Below are 16880 nucleotides of genomic sequence, written 5' to 3' on the forward strand. Positions count from 1 at the left end.
CACACACACACACACACATGCATTTCTACTATGGGCCATGAGCCAAAGAACTTGAAATCTACTTTCTTCGCACATGTTCTCCAAGAGATCTGCATAAACAACATCATGCATCATAGCAAAACCCTGGGAAAAACTCAAAAACTCTTCTTAAGTAGACAAAGAACTTGCAGTAAATGCATACGCTGGCATGCTATACAACAGTGAAAAAGCCAATTATGGTAACACGTATCCATGTAGTCTCAAAAACATACATATAAGCAAGGAAATCAAGTCGTAGAATAACACACCCAGTATGAATCTTTATATGAAGATCTCTTAAAATATACAATTTTAGGAATTTGATTATGGTAAAACTATAATGAAAAAGAAGGGAATGGATTTCTGGTTTCCAGTTCAGCATGTAAAGAGGTTACCAGTCATCACTGCATCCTAAAGTGCACCCAAAAAGCTAAACAAACTGAAAATTAACAACTCTTCTTAAATCCAACAGAGAAGTGAGATCACATGGCAAACTGCTGCCCCAAAACTTGGAGACAGATGGGTGTATTCAGAGAACCACCAACTTAGTGGAGCAGAAATCTTTGTGGGAACAAGTACCAGGGAATGAAAATCTGGACTGTAAAGGATAGTACTGGAGGCTCAGTGTGGGAAAGTCTGAGAGTTAAAAACAGCAAGGGAATAGTCATAAGGGGCCCCCGCACTTTTGTGAGCTTTACTTCCAGGAGCTCTATCATATTCGCAGGATGGAGACTGGAGAAAAATCCCCTCATGCTTCTGGCAGGGAGAGGGGAAAAGTAATCATTTGGAAATACACCAGAGCATTCTGTTCTTCTTAACAAGGCCTTCACGCCAGACAAACTATTTTACTGGACCCTAAGCTATTGGGGTTTTATCAGAGCCTAACCAACCCAGGAGAAGGAAAATACCCAATTCTAGTCTGCTCTGGCCTTCTACATGAAGGGAAGAGAAACATCCAACTCCAGTCCCCTCTAGCCATCCTACACTCACTAAAGAGGGTGGAGGAAGAAAAAAGAAGAATTGTTTGTGAAGTTCCTAGAATAGGGACAAGGCTCATAAAAGACTGAGACCTAATCATAGGACCATGGAACACTTCCCCTCCCCCAATGCCTTACTACTATATTAATTACCAAAGACCTATTTACTGAAGTTCTTTTTACTCAGTACATCATGTCCACCTTTCAAAAAAAATTACAAGGCATACTAAAAGGCAATCAATCAATCAATCAATACCCCCACAGCTTAAAGAGACAGAGAAAGCATCAGAACCAGACCCAGATATGGCAAGGATGTTGGAATTATCAGATTGGGAATTTAAAACAACTATGACTAATATGCTAAGAATTCTAGGGGGAAAAGTAGACAGTATGCAAGAACAGATGGGTAATATAAGCAGAGAGATGGAGATGATAAGAAAGAATCAAAAAGAAAAGCCAGAGATCAAAAACACTAACATAAATGAAGAATGCCTTTGATGGGCATATTAGCAGACTGAATGCAGCTGAGGAAAGAATCTCGGAGCTTGAGGATATGTCAATAGAAACTTCTAAACCAGAAAAGCAACAAGAAAAAGACTGAAAAAAAGAAAACATGGAACAGAGCACCCAACAACTACGAGACAACTACAAAAGGCATAACATACATGTAATGGGAATACCAGAAAAAGAAAGAAAGGAACAGAAGCAATATTTGAAGCAATAGTGACTAAGAATTTCCTCCCAAATTAAAGTCAAACACCAAACCAAAGATCCAGGATAATAACCAAACAGGATAAATGCCCCCAAAACTACACGTAGGCATAACATATTCAAACTGCCAAAAATCAAAACTAAAGAAAAAAATATTGAAAGAGCCAGAGAGGGTTGAGAAACCTAACCTACAGAGGAACAAAGATTAGAGTGACACCTAACTTCTCCTTGGAAACCATGCAAGTACAAAGAGAGTATAATATTTAAAGTGTTGTGGCGCCTGGTGGCTCAGTCATTAGGCGTCTGCCTTCGGTTCAGGTCATGATCCCAGGGTCCTGGGATCAAGCCCCGCATGGGGCTCCCTGCTCGGCAGGAAGCCTGCTTCTCCCTCTCCCACTCCCCCTGCTTTTGTTCCCTCCCTCACTGTGCCTCTCTGTCAAATAAATAAAATCTTTAATATATGTGCTGCCGAAGCAAGCACATAAATAAAATCTTAAAAAAATAAAATAAATAATAAAGTGTTGAGAGGGGGAAAAAAATACCAACCTAGAATTCTGCATCCTGCAAAATGACCCTTCAAAAGTGAAAGAAAAATAAAGACTTCCTCAGATAACAAAAATGATGGAATTTGCTTCTGCTAGATTTGCCTTGCAATAAGTGTTTAAAAAGTTCTTCAGAGACAAGAAAAATAATATAGGTCAGAAACTCAGTTCTACACTTAAAAAAAAGGAAAAGCATCAGAAATAGAATAAGTAAAGGTAAAATAAAAACTTATTCATTGATCTAAGAGATAAAAGTCTGTTCAAAACAATAAAAGCAACAATGTATTTATGACTACAGCTTCTATAGGTGAAATGAATGACAGCAATTATACAAGTGATGAGAAGGAAGAATTCGGAATATTTTGTCATGAGGTACTTGCACTACCATGAAGTGAATATGCTATTATCAGAAAGTGGTCTTGGATTAGTTGTAAATGTATACTGCAGACTCTAGGGCAACTACTAAAAATGTTTAAAAAGAAGTATTTTTGATATGCTAAGAAAAAAGAGAAAATGGAATGATAAAAATTCTCAATTAAAACCACAAAAGGCAGTCAAAGAATGAAATACAAAAATACGAACAAGAAAACAAGAGCAATGAATAGAAAACATTAAAAACACGGAAGATATCAATACAATTATATCAGTAATCACTTTAAACGTTGATGGTCTAAATTCACCAATTAAAATACAAAGATTGGGGTGCCTGGGTGGCTCAGATGGTTAAGCGTCTGCCTTCGGCTCAGGTCATGATCCCAGGTCCTGGGATCGAGCCCTGCGTCGGGCTCCTGGCTCAGTGGGGAGCCTGCTTCTCCCTCTCCCTCTGCCTCTCTCCCTGCTCATGCTCTCTCTCTATCTCTATCTCTATCTCTGTGTCTCAAGTGAATAAATAAAATCTTTAAAAAAATAAAATACAAAGATTATCAGAGTGAATCAAAAAACAGGACCCACCTATATATTTATTGTCTAAAAGAAACACACTCTAAATATAAAGACACATTTAGATTAAAAGTAAAGAGATGGAGAAAGATATACCATGCTAACATTAATCAAAAGAAAGCTGGAGTAGCTATGTTAATTTTCAAACACATCAGACCTCCAAGCAAAGAAAATTATCAGGGATAAGGAGGAGCATTATATAATGATAATGACAAAAGAGTCACTTCTTTAAGGAGATATAATAATCCTTAATGTGTATATACCTAACAAGATATATACCAGCCTTACAGTTGGAGATTTTGACACCCCTCTATCAGAAATGGACAGATCCAGCAGGCAGGAAATCAGTAAGGACATAGCTGAACTTAACAGCACCATCAGTCAACTGGACAGAATAAACATCTATAGACTACTTCATCCAACGACAACAAAATACACATTCTTACCAAGTTCACATGGAACATTCACCAAGATAGATCATATTCTGGGCCATAACAACAAATTTAAAATAACAGAAATCATGCAATGTCTGCTCTCAGACTACAGTGGAACTAAACTAGAAATCAATATTAGATAGCTGGGAAAAATCTCAAAATCCTTGAAGATTAAATGCACTTCTAAATAACACATGGTTCAAAGAAGAAATCTCAAGAAAATTAAAACATACTTTGAACTAAACAAAAAGGAAAATATAACTTATTAAAATTCATGGGATGCAGCAAATACAGTGCTTAGAGGTAAATTTATAACATTAAATGTATATATTAGAAGAGAAGAAAGATCTAAAATCAATAATCTAAGTGTCCATCTTAGGAAACTAGAAAAAGAAGAGTAAATTAAATACAAAGTAAGCAGAAGAAATAATAAAAATTAAAGCAGACATCAGTGAAATTAAACATTAATACAAAAATGTCAACAAAACCAAAAGCTAGTTCTTTGAAAAGACCCATAATATCAGTAAGTCTTTAGCTAGGTTAAGAAAAAAAGGAGATTCTCATATTACTAATATGAGAATGAAAATGAGGACATCACTACAGAACCCATGAAGATCAAAAGGATAATAAAGCAATATTATGAACAACTCTATGCCCACAAATTCAGTAACTTAGATAAAAACCAATTCCTTGAAAGATACAATCTGCCAATTCACACAGGAATAGATAATATGAATAGGCTTATATCTATAAAGAAATTGACCCAATAATTAATAACCTTCCAAAACAGAAAACATTTAAGGAAGAAATTATACCAATACTCTATAATCTCTTCCAGAAGAGAGAAATAGAGGGACTACTTCCTAACTCATTCTATGAGGCCAGCATTATCCTAACACCCAAATCAGACAAAGACATTACAAGAAAACTATAGACCAATATCTGTAATGTATGTAGATGCATAAATCCTCGATGATGTATTAGCAAATCAGGGGATTAAGAGGTACAAAATATCAGTTACTACATATGTCACAGGTAAAGTATAGCATAGGGAATATAGTCAATAATATTATAATAAAAAGAATTAACAAATCAAATCCAATAATGTATAAGAACAATTATACACCATGACAAGTAAGATTTATCCCAACTATGGAAGGCTGGTTCAACATCTGAAAATCAATCAATGTAATTCATCACATCAACAGACCAAAAAAGAAAAAACACATAATCATATCAACTTATGCAAAAAAACCACCACCAACAACAACAACAAACAAACAAAAAACACATTTGACAAAATCCAGCACCCATTCATGATAAATACTCTCAGCAAACTAGGAATAGAGGGGAATTTCCTCAACTTGATAAAAAGCATCTGTAAAAAACCTACAGCTATCATTATATTTAATGGTGAGAAACTAGAACCTTTCCCATTAAGATCAGGAAAAAGGCAAGCGAAAATGAACTTTTGGGACTTCATCAAGATAAAAAGCTTCTGGGGCACCTGGGTGGCTCAGTCGTTAAGCGTCTGCCTTCGGCTCAGGTCATGAGGGGACCTCAGATTGAGCCCCACATCAGGCTCTCTGCTCAGCTGGAAGCCTGCTTCTCCCTCTCCCACTCCCCCTGCTTGTGTTCCCTCTCTCACTGTCTCTCTCTGTCAAAAAATAAATAAAATCTTAAAAAAAAAAGGTAAAAAGCTTCTGCACAGCAAAGGAAATAGTCAACAAAACAAAGAAGCAACCCACAGAATTGGAGAAGATTTTTGCAAATGACACTACAGACAAAGGGCTGACATCCAAGATCTATAAAGAACTTCTCAAACTCAACACCCAAAAAACAAATAATCAAGTCAAAAAATGGGCAGAAGACATGAACAGACACTTCTCAAAAGAAGACATACAAATGGCTAACAGACGCATGGAAAGATGTTCATCATCATTAGCCATCAGGGAAATTCAAATCAAAACCACGTTGAGATGCCACCTTACACCAGTTAGAATGGCAAAAATTGACAAGACAAGAAACAACAAATGTTGGAGAGGTTGTGGAGAAAGGGGAACCCTCTTACACTGTTGGTGGGAATGCAAGTTGTTATAGTCACTTTGGAAAACAGTGTGGAGGTTCCTCAAAAAATTTAAAATAGAGCTACCCGATGACCCAGCAATTATACTACTGGGTATTTACCCCAAAGATACAGATGCAGTGAAAAGAAGGGCCATATGCACCCCAATGTTCATAGCAGCAATGTCCGCAATAGCCAAGCTGTGGGAAGAGCCGAGATGCCCTTCAACAGATGAATGGATAAAGAAGATGTGGTCCATATATACAATGGAATACTACTCAGCCACCAGAAAGGATGAATACCCAACTTTTACATCAACATGGATGGGACTGGAGGAGATTATGCTAAGTGAAATAAGTCAAGCAGAGAAAGTCAATTATCATATGGTTTCACTTATTTGTGGAACATAAGGAATAGCATGGAGGACATTAGGAAAAGGAAGGGAAAGATGAAGGGGGGGAAATTGGAGGGGGAGACAAATCATGAGAGACTAAGGACTCCAGGAAACAAACTGAGGGTTTTAGAGGGGATTGGGGGCTGGGGGGAATGGGTTAGCCTGGTGATGGGTATTAAGGAGGGCGCGTATTGCATGGAGCACTGGGTATTATGTGCAAATAATGAATCATGGAACACTACATCAAAAACTAATGATGTACTGTATGGTGACTAACATAATAAAAATAAATAAATAAGTGAAAAAAAAAGGAAAAAGGCAAGCATGTCCTCTCTGATCACTCCTTTTCAATATCATACTGGAAGTCCTAGCTAATACAATAAGAGAAGAAAATGAAACAAAAGGTATACACTTCAGGAAGGAGGAAATTTTTATTTGCAGATGACATGATTTTTTGTCCAGAAAATTCCAAAGTCAACAATGACAACAACAAAACCTCCTGGAACTAATAAGCAATAGCAGCAAGGTTGCAGGATACAAGGTTAAAATACCAAAGTCAATCACTTTCATATATACCAGCAGTGAACACGTGGAATTTGAAATTAAAAACAGGGGCGCCTCGGTGGCTCCGTCGGTTAAGTGTCTGCCTTCAGCTCAGGTCATGATCCCACGGTCCTGGGATCAAGCCCCACGTCGGGCTCTCTGCTCAGTGAGGAGTCTGCTTCTCCCTCTCCCTCTGGCCCTCCCCCCTTGCTCATGCTCCCTCTCTCTCAAATGAATAAATAAAAAGTCTTAAAAAAAAAAACTTTTGAAATCAAAAACAATACTATATGCATTAGCACCAAAAAAATGAGTATTTAGGTATAATCTAAAAAATATGTACAAGCTATATATTAAAAAAAACTATAAAACTCTGTTGAAACAAAGAAGAACTAATTAAATGGAGAGGTATCCCATGCTCAGAGATTCAATAGTCAAGTTATCAGTTCTTCCCTAATTGATCTATAGATTCAATGCAACCCAAATCAAAATCCTAGCAAGTTATTTTGTGGATATCAATAAACTGATTCTAAAGTTTATATGGAGAGGTAAAAGACCCAGAATAATGAACACAATTTTGAAGGAGAAAAGTAAAGTCAGAGGACTGACACTCTCTGACTTAAAGAATTACTATAAAGCTACAGTAATCAAGACAGGGTGACACTGTGAAAGAATAAACAAAAAGATCAATAGAACAGAGGAGAGTGCCCAGAAATAGACCTCCATCAATAGAGTTGATCAATCTTTGACAAAGGAGCAAAGGCAATACAATGTGAGCAAAGATAGCCTCAATAAATGGTGCTGGAACAACTGGACATCCACATGCCAAAAAAAAAAAAAAGAATGAATCTAGACACAGACTTTTCATCCTTCACAAAAGGTAACTGAAAATGGAGTATAGATCTAACTGTAAAGTGCAACACTATAAAACTCCTGGAAGACAACATAGGAGAAAATCTAGATGACCCTGGATGTGGCAATGACTTTTTAGATACAACACCAAGGGCGTAATCCATGATGGAAGGAAGTGATAAGCTGGACTTGCTTATCAATTTTTTAACTTTTGTTCTGTGAAAGACACTGTCAATAGAATGAGAAGATAAGCCACAGACTAGGAGAAAATATTTGCAAAAGATACATCTGATAAAGTCCTGTTATCTAAAATACACAAAGAACCATTAAAACTCAAGAATAAAAAAATGAAAAATCCAACTTAAAAATGGGCAAAAGACCTGAACAGACACCATGAAAAGATATATCGATGGCAAATAAGCATATGAAAAGATGCTCCACATTGAATGTTACTGGAGAATTGCAAATTACAACAACGAGGGCGCCTGGGTGGCTCAGTTGGTTAAGCGACTGCCTTCGGCTCAGGTCATGATCCTGGAGTCCCGGGATCGAGTCCCGCATCGGGCTCCCTGCTTGGCAGGGAGTCTGCTTCTCCCTCTGACCCTCCTCCCTCTCACGCTCTCTGTCTCTCATTCTCTCTCTCTCAAATAAATAAATAAAATCTTTAAAAAAAAAAAAAAAAAAATTACAACAACGAGATACTACTCCATACCTATTAGAGTAGCCAAAATCCAACACAGTGACAACACCAAATGCTGACAAGAATGTGGAGCAATAGGAACTCATTCATTACCGGTGGGAAAGCAAAATGATACAGCCAGTTTGGAAAACTGTGGGGCAGTTTCTTACAAAAACAAACATACTCTTACCATCCAATCCAGCACTTGCACTCTTTGATATCTATTCAAAGGAATTTAAAACTCATATCCACACAAAAACCTGCACACAGATGTTTGTAGCATCTTTATTCATAATTGTAAAACCTAGAAGCAACTAAGATGTCTTTCAGTGGGCAAACTGTGGTACATTCTAGACAATGTATTATTCAGCACTAAAAATAAATGAGCTATTAAGCCATGAAAAGACTTGGAGAAACCTTAACTGCATAATAGTATTAAGTGAAAGAGGTCAATTTGGAAAAGTTACATATTGCAAGATTCCAATTACATGACATTCTGGGAAAGGCAAAACTATGGAGATGGTAAGAAGATCAGTGGTTGCCAGGGGTGAGAGAAGAGGGAGGGATAAACAGAGAGAGCACCGAGGAATTTCAGGGCTATGAAACTACTCTGCGAGATTATAGTGGTGGATACATGTCATTGTACATCTGTCAAAACCTACCCACTGTACAACAAACACCAAGAGGAAATCCGAATGCAAATGATGGACTTCAGGTGACAATGATGGGTTGACGTAGGTTCATCAGTTACGACAAACGCACTGCCCTAGTGGGGATGTTGCTAGTGGGGGTGGCTATGCATGTGTGAGGGTCAGGGAGTATGTGGGAAATCTCTGCACTTTCCTCTCCATTCCTCTGTAAACCCAGAACTGCTCTAAAAATAAAGTCTATTTTTTTTTTTAAGTTAAAAAAATGGGAATGACAAAACCAAAACTCAGGAGAGGGTGATAGAAGGTGATGGGTTGCCGATATAAACAAAGGGCTTCTAGGATTCTGGTTAATTCTTAAGCTGAATGACAGATCCCCAAATGGATCATTGATGACTTTTCTGAGTCACTGGATTTACTCCCCCTGGTGCTGACCTTAGAAGATAACAGCTTTTCCGTATTGTTTGAACTCCATTTTAAGTGGTGCTTTCTGTTATTCATAGTTAAAATCACTCAAACTGATAGTCTCTTAATTTGGATGCAGTACAACTGGGATCTGATTTAGCATGTCATCATTTCCTCCTATTCTGTTTGTCTAAACATATCATTAAAACCTTGTCTTATTTACCCCCCAACTATAAAAAAGACTTGTTTGGGAAAAAAAGAGACTGTAATTAAAACAACTCAGTATTTTTCCAATCCTAAAAGGTATCTTCCTTGAAAACATTCTGATTAAGCATGTGTGATACCAAGGACAACCAAGACTTTTTAAAAAATCTATAAATCACCAAACAGATAAGGAGTCAGGCTTGTACTCTTGCCCTCCATAGGGAACAGCTTAATCTGGCCGGAAGATCACACATTTCCCATTGGAGTTACAGGCTGGAGGTCAGACCACAGGCTGAATTCAGCTACCACAGGAGTTCTTAAAAGGAGAGCAAACAAGGAAACGAGGAGATTTTTGTTCAGAAAGGGGCATGGTCTCTGCTGTTTTGGCCCGAGAAATAAAGAGCAGTGGTTTCTCCACAGATAAGTCCTATACTGGAGACTGCGTCCTGCTTAGGAGAGGACTTCCATCCCACCTACTCGCAGATATAAAGAAATGCACAGACCAGAAAGGGAGTGGGGCAACAGAGGGACTTACACAGGCACACACCATTTATTCTCTCTCCCAGACAGTATGAACCAAGCCCTTCACCTGCATGCTTCCATTTAATCCTCAAGACAACCCTGCAGAAGCAAGTCTGCTCATCTCACAGGACGAAGATGCAGAGAGGTTGAGTAAGGTGCCAAAGGCCACCTGCCAGGGGTTGGTGGAGCTGAGAGTCAAACCCATGTCTGTCCCACTCTAAAGCTCGTATTCTTCTCCTTATTATCATATACAAGAACCACAAAGAATACCACAGAACAACTCAGTCTTGGGCTTCAAAGGCTGCCCCCCTGCCCACGTCTCTTGCCCTCTCCTGTCAAGTGTAGTGCTGGCCATACCATAAAGATGCAGGCCCCGCTAAGCTCAGTAGGATTCCATTATGAAAAGGGATTCCTACATCCTCACTTCCCAGACCACAAAGTCTGGCCCTCACAGCCACCATCCACCTCACACATGCATCATCTCGGCCACCACAGGAACAAGGTTGGAAAAAAATCAAAAACCGAAGGGGGGGTTTGCTCAAGGCAACTACACCCTGTCTGCCCCAGTCCAGCCTCAGTCTGAAGCTACCTCCTGATGCTTGTTCTATTGACAGTAATTGCCACAAATTACCTAAGGTCCAACAAGAGACAGCCCTCAGGAGGGAGGCACTGCTGTAGATGGCGTGCATGTACATGAGGTGAACCATCAGCTCGGCCAGCCACCAATAGCAGAGGAGGCGACCCAGCCCCACGGCAAAAGTGGAAAGGTTGGACTTCAGCGAGCAGTCCTCTTGCCGCTGCATCTAAAGTAGAAACAAAAGAAGCCATTAGATTGTGCCTTCGTTTTTTAAATCTTCCAAAGAGTCCCCTATACAGTATTGCTAGTAAACTTCTCACAAACATTATTACTCTATCTACCCAAAGAGGGTTGGGTTAGTTATTCATTATTCTCGGGTGAAAAAGTCACGCCCGAGCTCGGGTGGGGTCAACGAGCTAGCCTCGTGCCAAGAACCAAGATGGGTTCTGCATCCCTTCACCCCAGCAACAGCCCTGCAAACAGCCGGGGTGGAGGGCAGTGCTTGATGTATTCTCCCTCAGGACTTTGGGGTCTCTTTGGACTCAGGTGTCACCCTGCCTGTCTTCATCCATCACCCACCCACATGGAAGGCTGGTAAAAGTAGGGCCAAGTCAGGAAGGGGCAGAGAACTGGTAAGAGAAAGGGAAAATGAGAGAGCCTGAGGATAAGGGAAAAATTCGATGTGGGTGTGTCATCTTACCTGAAGTTGTTTTTGAAACAAGGCAGAATAAACACAAACAGAGACAGTATGTGGGACAAGTCTCCTGCTCAGCAGACACTGCGGTGTGACAGTTAGGAACACGGACTTTGCAGTCAGAATCGGGATCAGGTTCTAGCACAAACCACACAGCTGTGTGATCCTGAGCAGGTTACTTAATATTTCTGAGGTTCCCTCATACGTAAAGTGGAAAAAAAAAAAAAATGGTCACAACTAAATATGATAACATATATGAAGTACTAAGCACAGCACCCGGCATATAAAAAGCACTGGCTAATTGGTAGTTAGTATCTGGTAGGTTACATGTCTCCTACTACGCCTTCTTCACATTCTTCCCTCATGGCATCCCAGGCTACCAGCTATGGGGCAGAATTAGGACACAGGTCAGAACCAAACACCAAAGGTGAGAGAAGGACGTTTGGATTATTCATGGACACAGACAGACTCCTGAGAGTTCACTCAACATGTATGGACAGCACAGAACCAATTTGATCACAGTAGCTGGATTCTGGGTCTTGCCTCATTGCCCGCTGTTTAGGGATGCAAAATAGTTTAAAACACATAGATGCTGAAATGCATAAGCACATTATAAAATGTGTGTGAATTCAATTTCATCTGTACACCACTAGACAAACACACAAACACAGGAGAGAGCACGAGAGTGTTCTGGGTCCCACTCTGACAAGATTTTATTAGACTGAAGCCCACCTTGTAATGCAGAGGTGAAGCTAATGTATAAATGATGACGTTGGATCCGCAAACATTGGCTGGCAGAAGAAATGGACTTGATTTAGCTTTTGACGGTCTGGGCTCCAGACACTACCCGAAGAGGAAGGGCCCATGCCTAGGGCCTCTTGGGCTTCCACGGCCTTGAACGTCAAAGGCACAGGGGGTCCTGCTGCAGCCAGGAGCGATAGGCACTACCCTCAGAGAGGAAGGGAGATCTGCATGCCAGGGGAGTTATTTTTATTCCATTTTGACCATACATTCTACCACTTTCTCAAACTGTCCTCTCAGCGCAAGATGCCAGCTTCAGAAATTCTGGCTGGCTCAGTGGCATCACGATAACCTGCACAAAGGGCTTTGCTCCCTTTTGCCATCTGCGTGGGTAGCTACACCAAGGAAAGCTCGTTGGCTTAATATTTTTTCATGTAAATTGATTAAACTAACAGGAATTTCCTTTCTCCATTCACTTTCCACAGTCAGCCTTAGGAAGGTATTTTGCCCAGCCATACCAACCTGCCTTGTTAGAAGCAACAGTCACTGCGGGAAGGGATCCACCAGGTCACCTGGGAAGGGTGTTCCCGGAAGGAAGACTGGGCATATCAGGGCTTTGCAGACCCACACAGATCACAGCCAACTGCAATCGCAGCTGAACTACTTGACCCAATGCACATCCCTTTCCAGGCATAAACTGAGGGTGGTTTTCATTTGAATGCATACCTTAAGTGTGCATGCTCTTCGAGACCGTACAGAATCTACAGCAGTGGGTCTGTAGGCCAATGGATGGGTAAAGCCTCAATGCAGAGATGCCTACCTGCCCAATCATTCATGTCTGTTACTGAACTGAGAAGAAAAGGAAATAACCCAGATGTCCAGCTGTGGGAGGTTGGTCAAATGCATGAGTGCACGTCAATATTATGCAGCCATGAAAACTACTTTTTTCAATGTGTATAAATAATGAAAGACTGGAAAGATACACACCAAAATGGCAACAGTGATTGTATTCTTTTTGGTAAGATTTTTAGATTGCTTTTGACCATTGGTTATTTTTATAATAAGGGGAAAGTAATGGAACTTCACGATATTGTGAAGAGCTGGGTCCTCTCTGTGGATGAGGCAAGGTCTTCTACTTCTTCACACTTCTAAAAAATATCTAGCTTCAGGATCTCTCCTGGGCAGCCCAGCATCCTCTACGGGTAAATATTCTGCTCGCTCTCCTACAATGGACCCATCTTTATTTCTCCTCAACTTCCCACCTCAGTGGTTGATTTTCTTACCTGTATACTGAGGTCCTCTTTGTTCATTCTTTTCCAGCTCTCTAAAGCAAATTTACTTTGACCTCACTGCCATCAGCATATGAGGGAACAATTATGAACATAGTGTCCATTGGTCTGTGGAGACCGGAGGAGTTCACACCAAGGCCGTCGGCTAAGCTGAGACATGAAGAGGCACCCAAACCATTCCAGACCACAGGTGGGCCTTTCTTGGTGCCACACTCTTGGAGGGAAGCAAGTCCCCAGCTGAATGTGATAATGGTCTCACAAGCAGTGTGGACAGAACACAATCTTCATACAACAGAATATCTCCAGTTGCTAAATAAGCAACTCTGCACGTGGCCTGTAGACCCCTGAGCGTAAGCCCACCCCAAGCTCTGGTCTCCTGAAGACCAGACCTGTACCTGAGGCCGCAGAGCATCCCTGGGGATGCAGCCCCAGCCCTGGGAGCAGAAAAGCAGCTGGGTGGGAGGGGAGCCCCACCAGGCAATCAGGAAAACATGTCTACCCAATCACCTTTTAGCTCCGGGCAATTGCCATTCAAGTTCAGTTCAGAGGCCTGCCTTCGCTTCCCCAAACAATGTGCAGTCTAAAATGACACAAATATCTGTAATTAAGGAGAAACATGAAGTGCCTTTTGTGGCTGATTGGCTCCCCAATAACGGCTTATCTAATCTCCCCAGGGCAAAACTTCTGTACCCGGTTTAATAACGTATAATTATGTGTCACCACTGGACCAGAAGCGCTGGACTTTTCTCTGCAATGCCCTCTCTTTGATGCCAGATGCCAACTCATTCAGAGTTAACAGAATTGTCTCCCTTAATCATACAAGTGAATACAGGAGAAGGAAAACAATCCAGTTTTTTTTAATTCTATTTGCTTGTACTTAAAAAAATGGTTATTCATCTTTCTTTAGAGTCATATGATTACAGTCCATTTATACCTTCAATCTAGTTGACTCCCTTTTATTTAAAAAATTCAGCATTTGTCCCTTGTCGATCCAGCAGGAATAAAAGATATGCCATACACAGCTCACCTAATGAGCAGGGTTGTTCTCTTCTCTGCGTGCAAGCATTTCATTTGAGATATCTCAAACCTCGGGGAGTGCCAACCTTCAGACCATTGGAAACTGCCATCAATGGGAATTTTTAGTTAAGGCTCCACTAAAAAATACACATTAACTCATCTGCAAAGTGCATTTTAAAACACATTATATTTCAAAACCTCATTTCATGCAAATTGCATAAAAAGGAATATCGAAGCCTTTCAAAGATAGTCTGATGATTAAAGATGACAGTTCTCAAAGATGAAAGGTTCTTTCCCTCCACACACTAATCATATGGATGTTTAAGAGCACCAAACAAAAGGCTTCCCTGGAGCCCGGGTTCAACTGTGCCGACTCTGCTCCCACCTCTACACTTGGGTCAAGGGCACTGTAGCCAGGAGTCTTATCCTTTGTGATGGAGGAGCATCTCTGCAACCCATGGTCACAGACCCTACCTACTCCCAACAAAGCCTTCTGTACTAGCACCCCCCCTCCTCCCCAGGCATCCAGACCACGGCCGGTGGGAATCCCCCCAGCTCTGCCACAACAGCAAGTGGCACCCGCAGCTGGTGCAGCTGCTGCAGGCCTGGGACCTGCTCCAGCCAGCTTGAGCCTCCAGACCCAGATGTCCACCAGGCCACACTGCATCTCTAACTCCAATTGGGCAGCCAGCCCCACATCTGTATTCCTTCCACCCTGATGTGCATTCTATGAGCCTCTCTTTGCCTCTGTGTTACCATCTGTAAAGTGGTGGTAACAAGAGTATCTCTCTTCTCCAGTGGCTGTGAGGATGAAGGAGTTAGCACATGTCAAGTCTGGCTCGGAGCAGGTGCTCGGTTGGTGTTACGTTTACAGTCTGTATTATTCCAGGTGGTCTCTGGAGCCAGAGCCCGCCCCAAACCCAGATTGGCACATCTGGAACACTGTCTGCCTGCCCAGCTCTTGCCCCCCCTGGCACCTGCAGCAACCACCTGTGTCTCTCTCCTGAAGAGACAGAATCAACACACTGGTCCCTTCTGAGGCCAAGAATGGCCACCGCCCAGGATCCCCTGCTACTGTGCCCACCTATGTGACGGGACACCCCGGGTCTTGGTTCTGGCCTAAACCTATGTTAGTTCCCAACCTCAGGAGCTTCCTGGGGTAAAATCTGAAATGGGCCCCTCTACGTGAAGGGCAGGGAGAGAACGAAGAGGCAGAGCACTCCAGATTGGTAGGTGGCAGATGTGATGAGCAGAGGAACTTACATACAAGGCTGGTCTCGAGTGGCTTCAAGATCTCCACCCCCGCCTACCAAATCTTAAAAGTTTATGTAGAGGCCTTAACCGGGTCCGGTCACATATTCAGTCCAGAGGGTCTCAATGACACTTTACTCTCTCAAGGCTGTGCCCTTGAAATAGCTTGTGGTGAGGAATGGCAGGCGGAATGCACATTCTAAGGACAGGGGAAGGCGTGAGGAGCCTCCGATTGCCTGGGCTCAGCTTGTGGGTCAACCAGCAGTCACAGCCTCTCCACGACCTCCTCCAACAACTTCCCCCGGAATTGCCACCTGCTTCCGGCAAACAACAACAACTGTAATGTTAACACTTCACAGCATTTACATGTGAAGCCATGTTACCTATACGAAATCAGTTAATCCTTACAACAGTCCTAAGAGGGAGGTACTATTATCCTTCCCATTTCACTGATAAGGGAACAGGAGTCACAAATAAGGTAACTAATTCACCAAATGTTCTCAAGCCAGAGCAAAGCAGGAATTCAAACCCTGTGACAATGACAATAGGGTTGGGCTCCAGGGTCTTTGCTCTTAGCCACCATGCAAGCTAAGTGTTTGAGCACTGGCTCATCCATGGGGGGTAGGAGCATAGCCCTCAGTAAGGAAAAGCCCCCTGGTCCTACCACACTCTGCCTCACCAGAGTCCTCTCCCACACCAGACCCCACTGCACAATTCAACCTGCTCAGAGTAAGATGTGGTGGCCCAGGCTCCAAGCTAAGTGAATAAATAAGCCTCATGTGTAAGTGTCTCTGCTGATTAAACCTGCCCCCCAGCCACCCCGTCCTCTGGCATCACCCCTAGCTCAGTATCTGAGTTCCACAGACCACAGGAGAAAGATAAACGGGGCACATGTTCCTGAAACTCCGAATGCCATCTGAGATGGCCTTCAAGTTAAGGCACTGTGGCCTTTTAACAGGCAAATTTTTACCTGCTCATGATCAGTGTGCAAATTTCACATGCCTTACTTCACACCTCTTCTATGTTTCCCTCATCTTGTGTATGCAATTTACATACTAAAAAAAAATTGGGTGAAAGATACATTCTCCCCAAGGTAACCCTAATGCCATCATTTTATCAACCGGAGTCTGCCCTTCTGGTTGGTTTCCACAGTGGGGCTCTGCTGCCCCCTGGTGGCAGAGCCTCATTCTCTGGCTCTCATTGACCAGACAACCTAAGAACCATGAATTTCAGTATTACCATTTCATGTTATATTTATTCATTCACTCACACACTCGTTCAGAGCAAACATTGCTTATAAGTTCTTCCAGTTGGCTTTCTTCCCCCTCCTAGCAACCTCTTCCTTCGTGGCCTCCCTGAAGGAATTCTTTCACTCCTGGCTT

General features: G+C 41.8%; 1 protein-coding gene across 5 annotated transcripts in view; it reads right to left on the bottom strand.

Moving 5' to 3' along the window:
• HHAT (hedgehog acyltransferase) overlaps positions 1 to 16880 on the bottom strand; it is a 331516-nt gene that overhangs the window by 231669 nt on the left and 82967 nt on the right. For all 5 annotated transcript variants that reach the window (XM_078078155.1, XM_036095714.2, XM_036095719.2 and 2 more), the window contains one exon: positions 10561 to 10732. In XM_078078155.1, the coding sequence (XP_077934281.1) occupies positions 10561 to 10732 (172 nt within the window). The remainder of the gene's footprint in view (positions 1 to 10560; positions 10733 to 16880) is intronic.

Source organism: Halichoerus grypus, chromosome 7 (genome assembly GCF_964656455.1).
Source record: "Halichoerus grypus chromosome 7, mHalGry1.hap1.1, whole genome shotgun sequence".
NCBI classification, from domain to species: Eukaryota; Metazoa; Chordata; class Mammalia; order Carnivora; family Phocidae; genus Halichoerus; species Halichoerus grypus.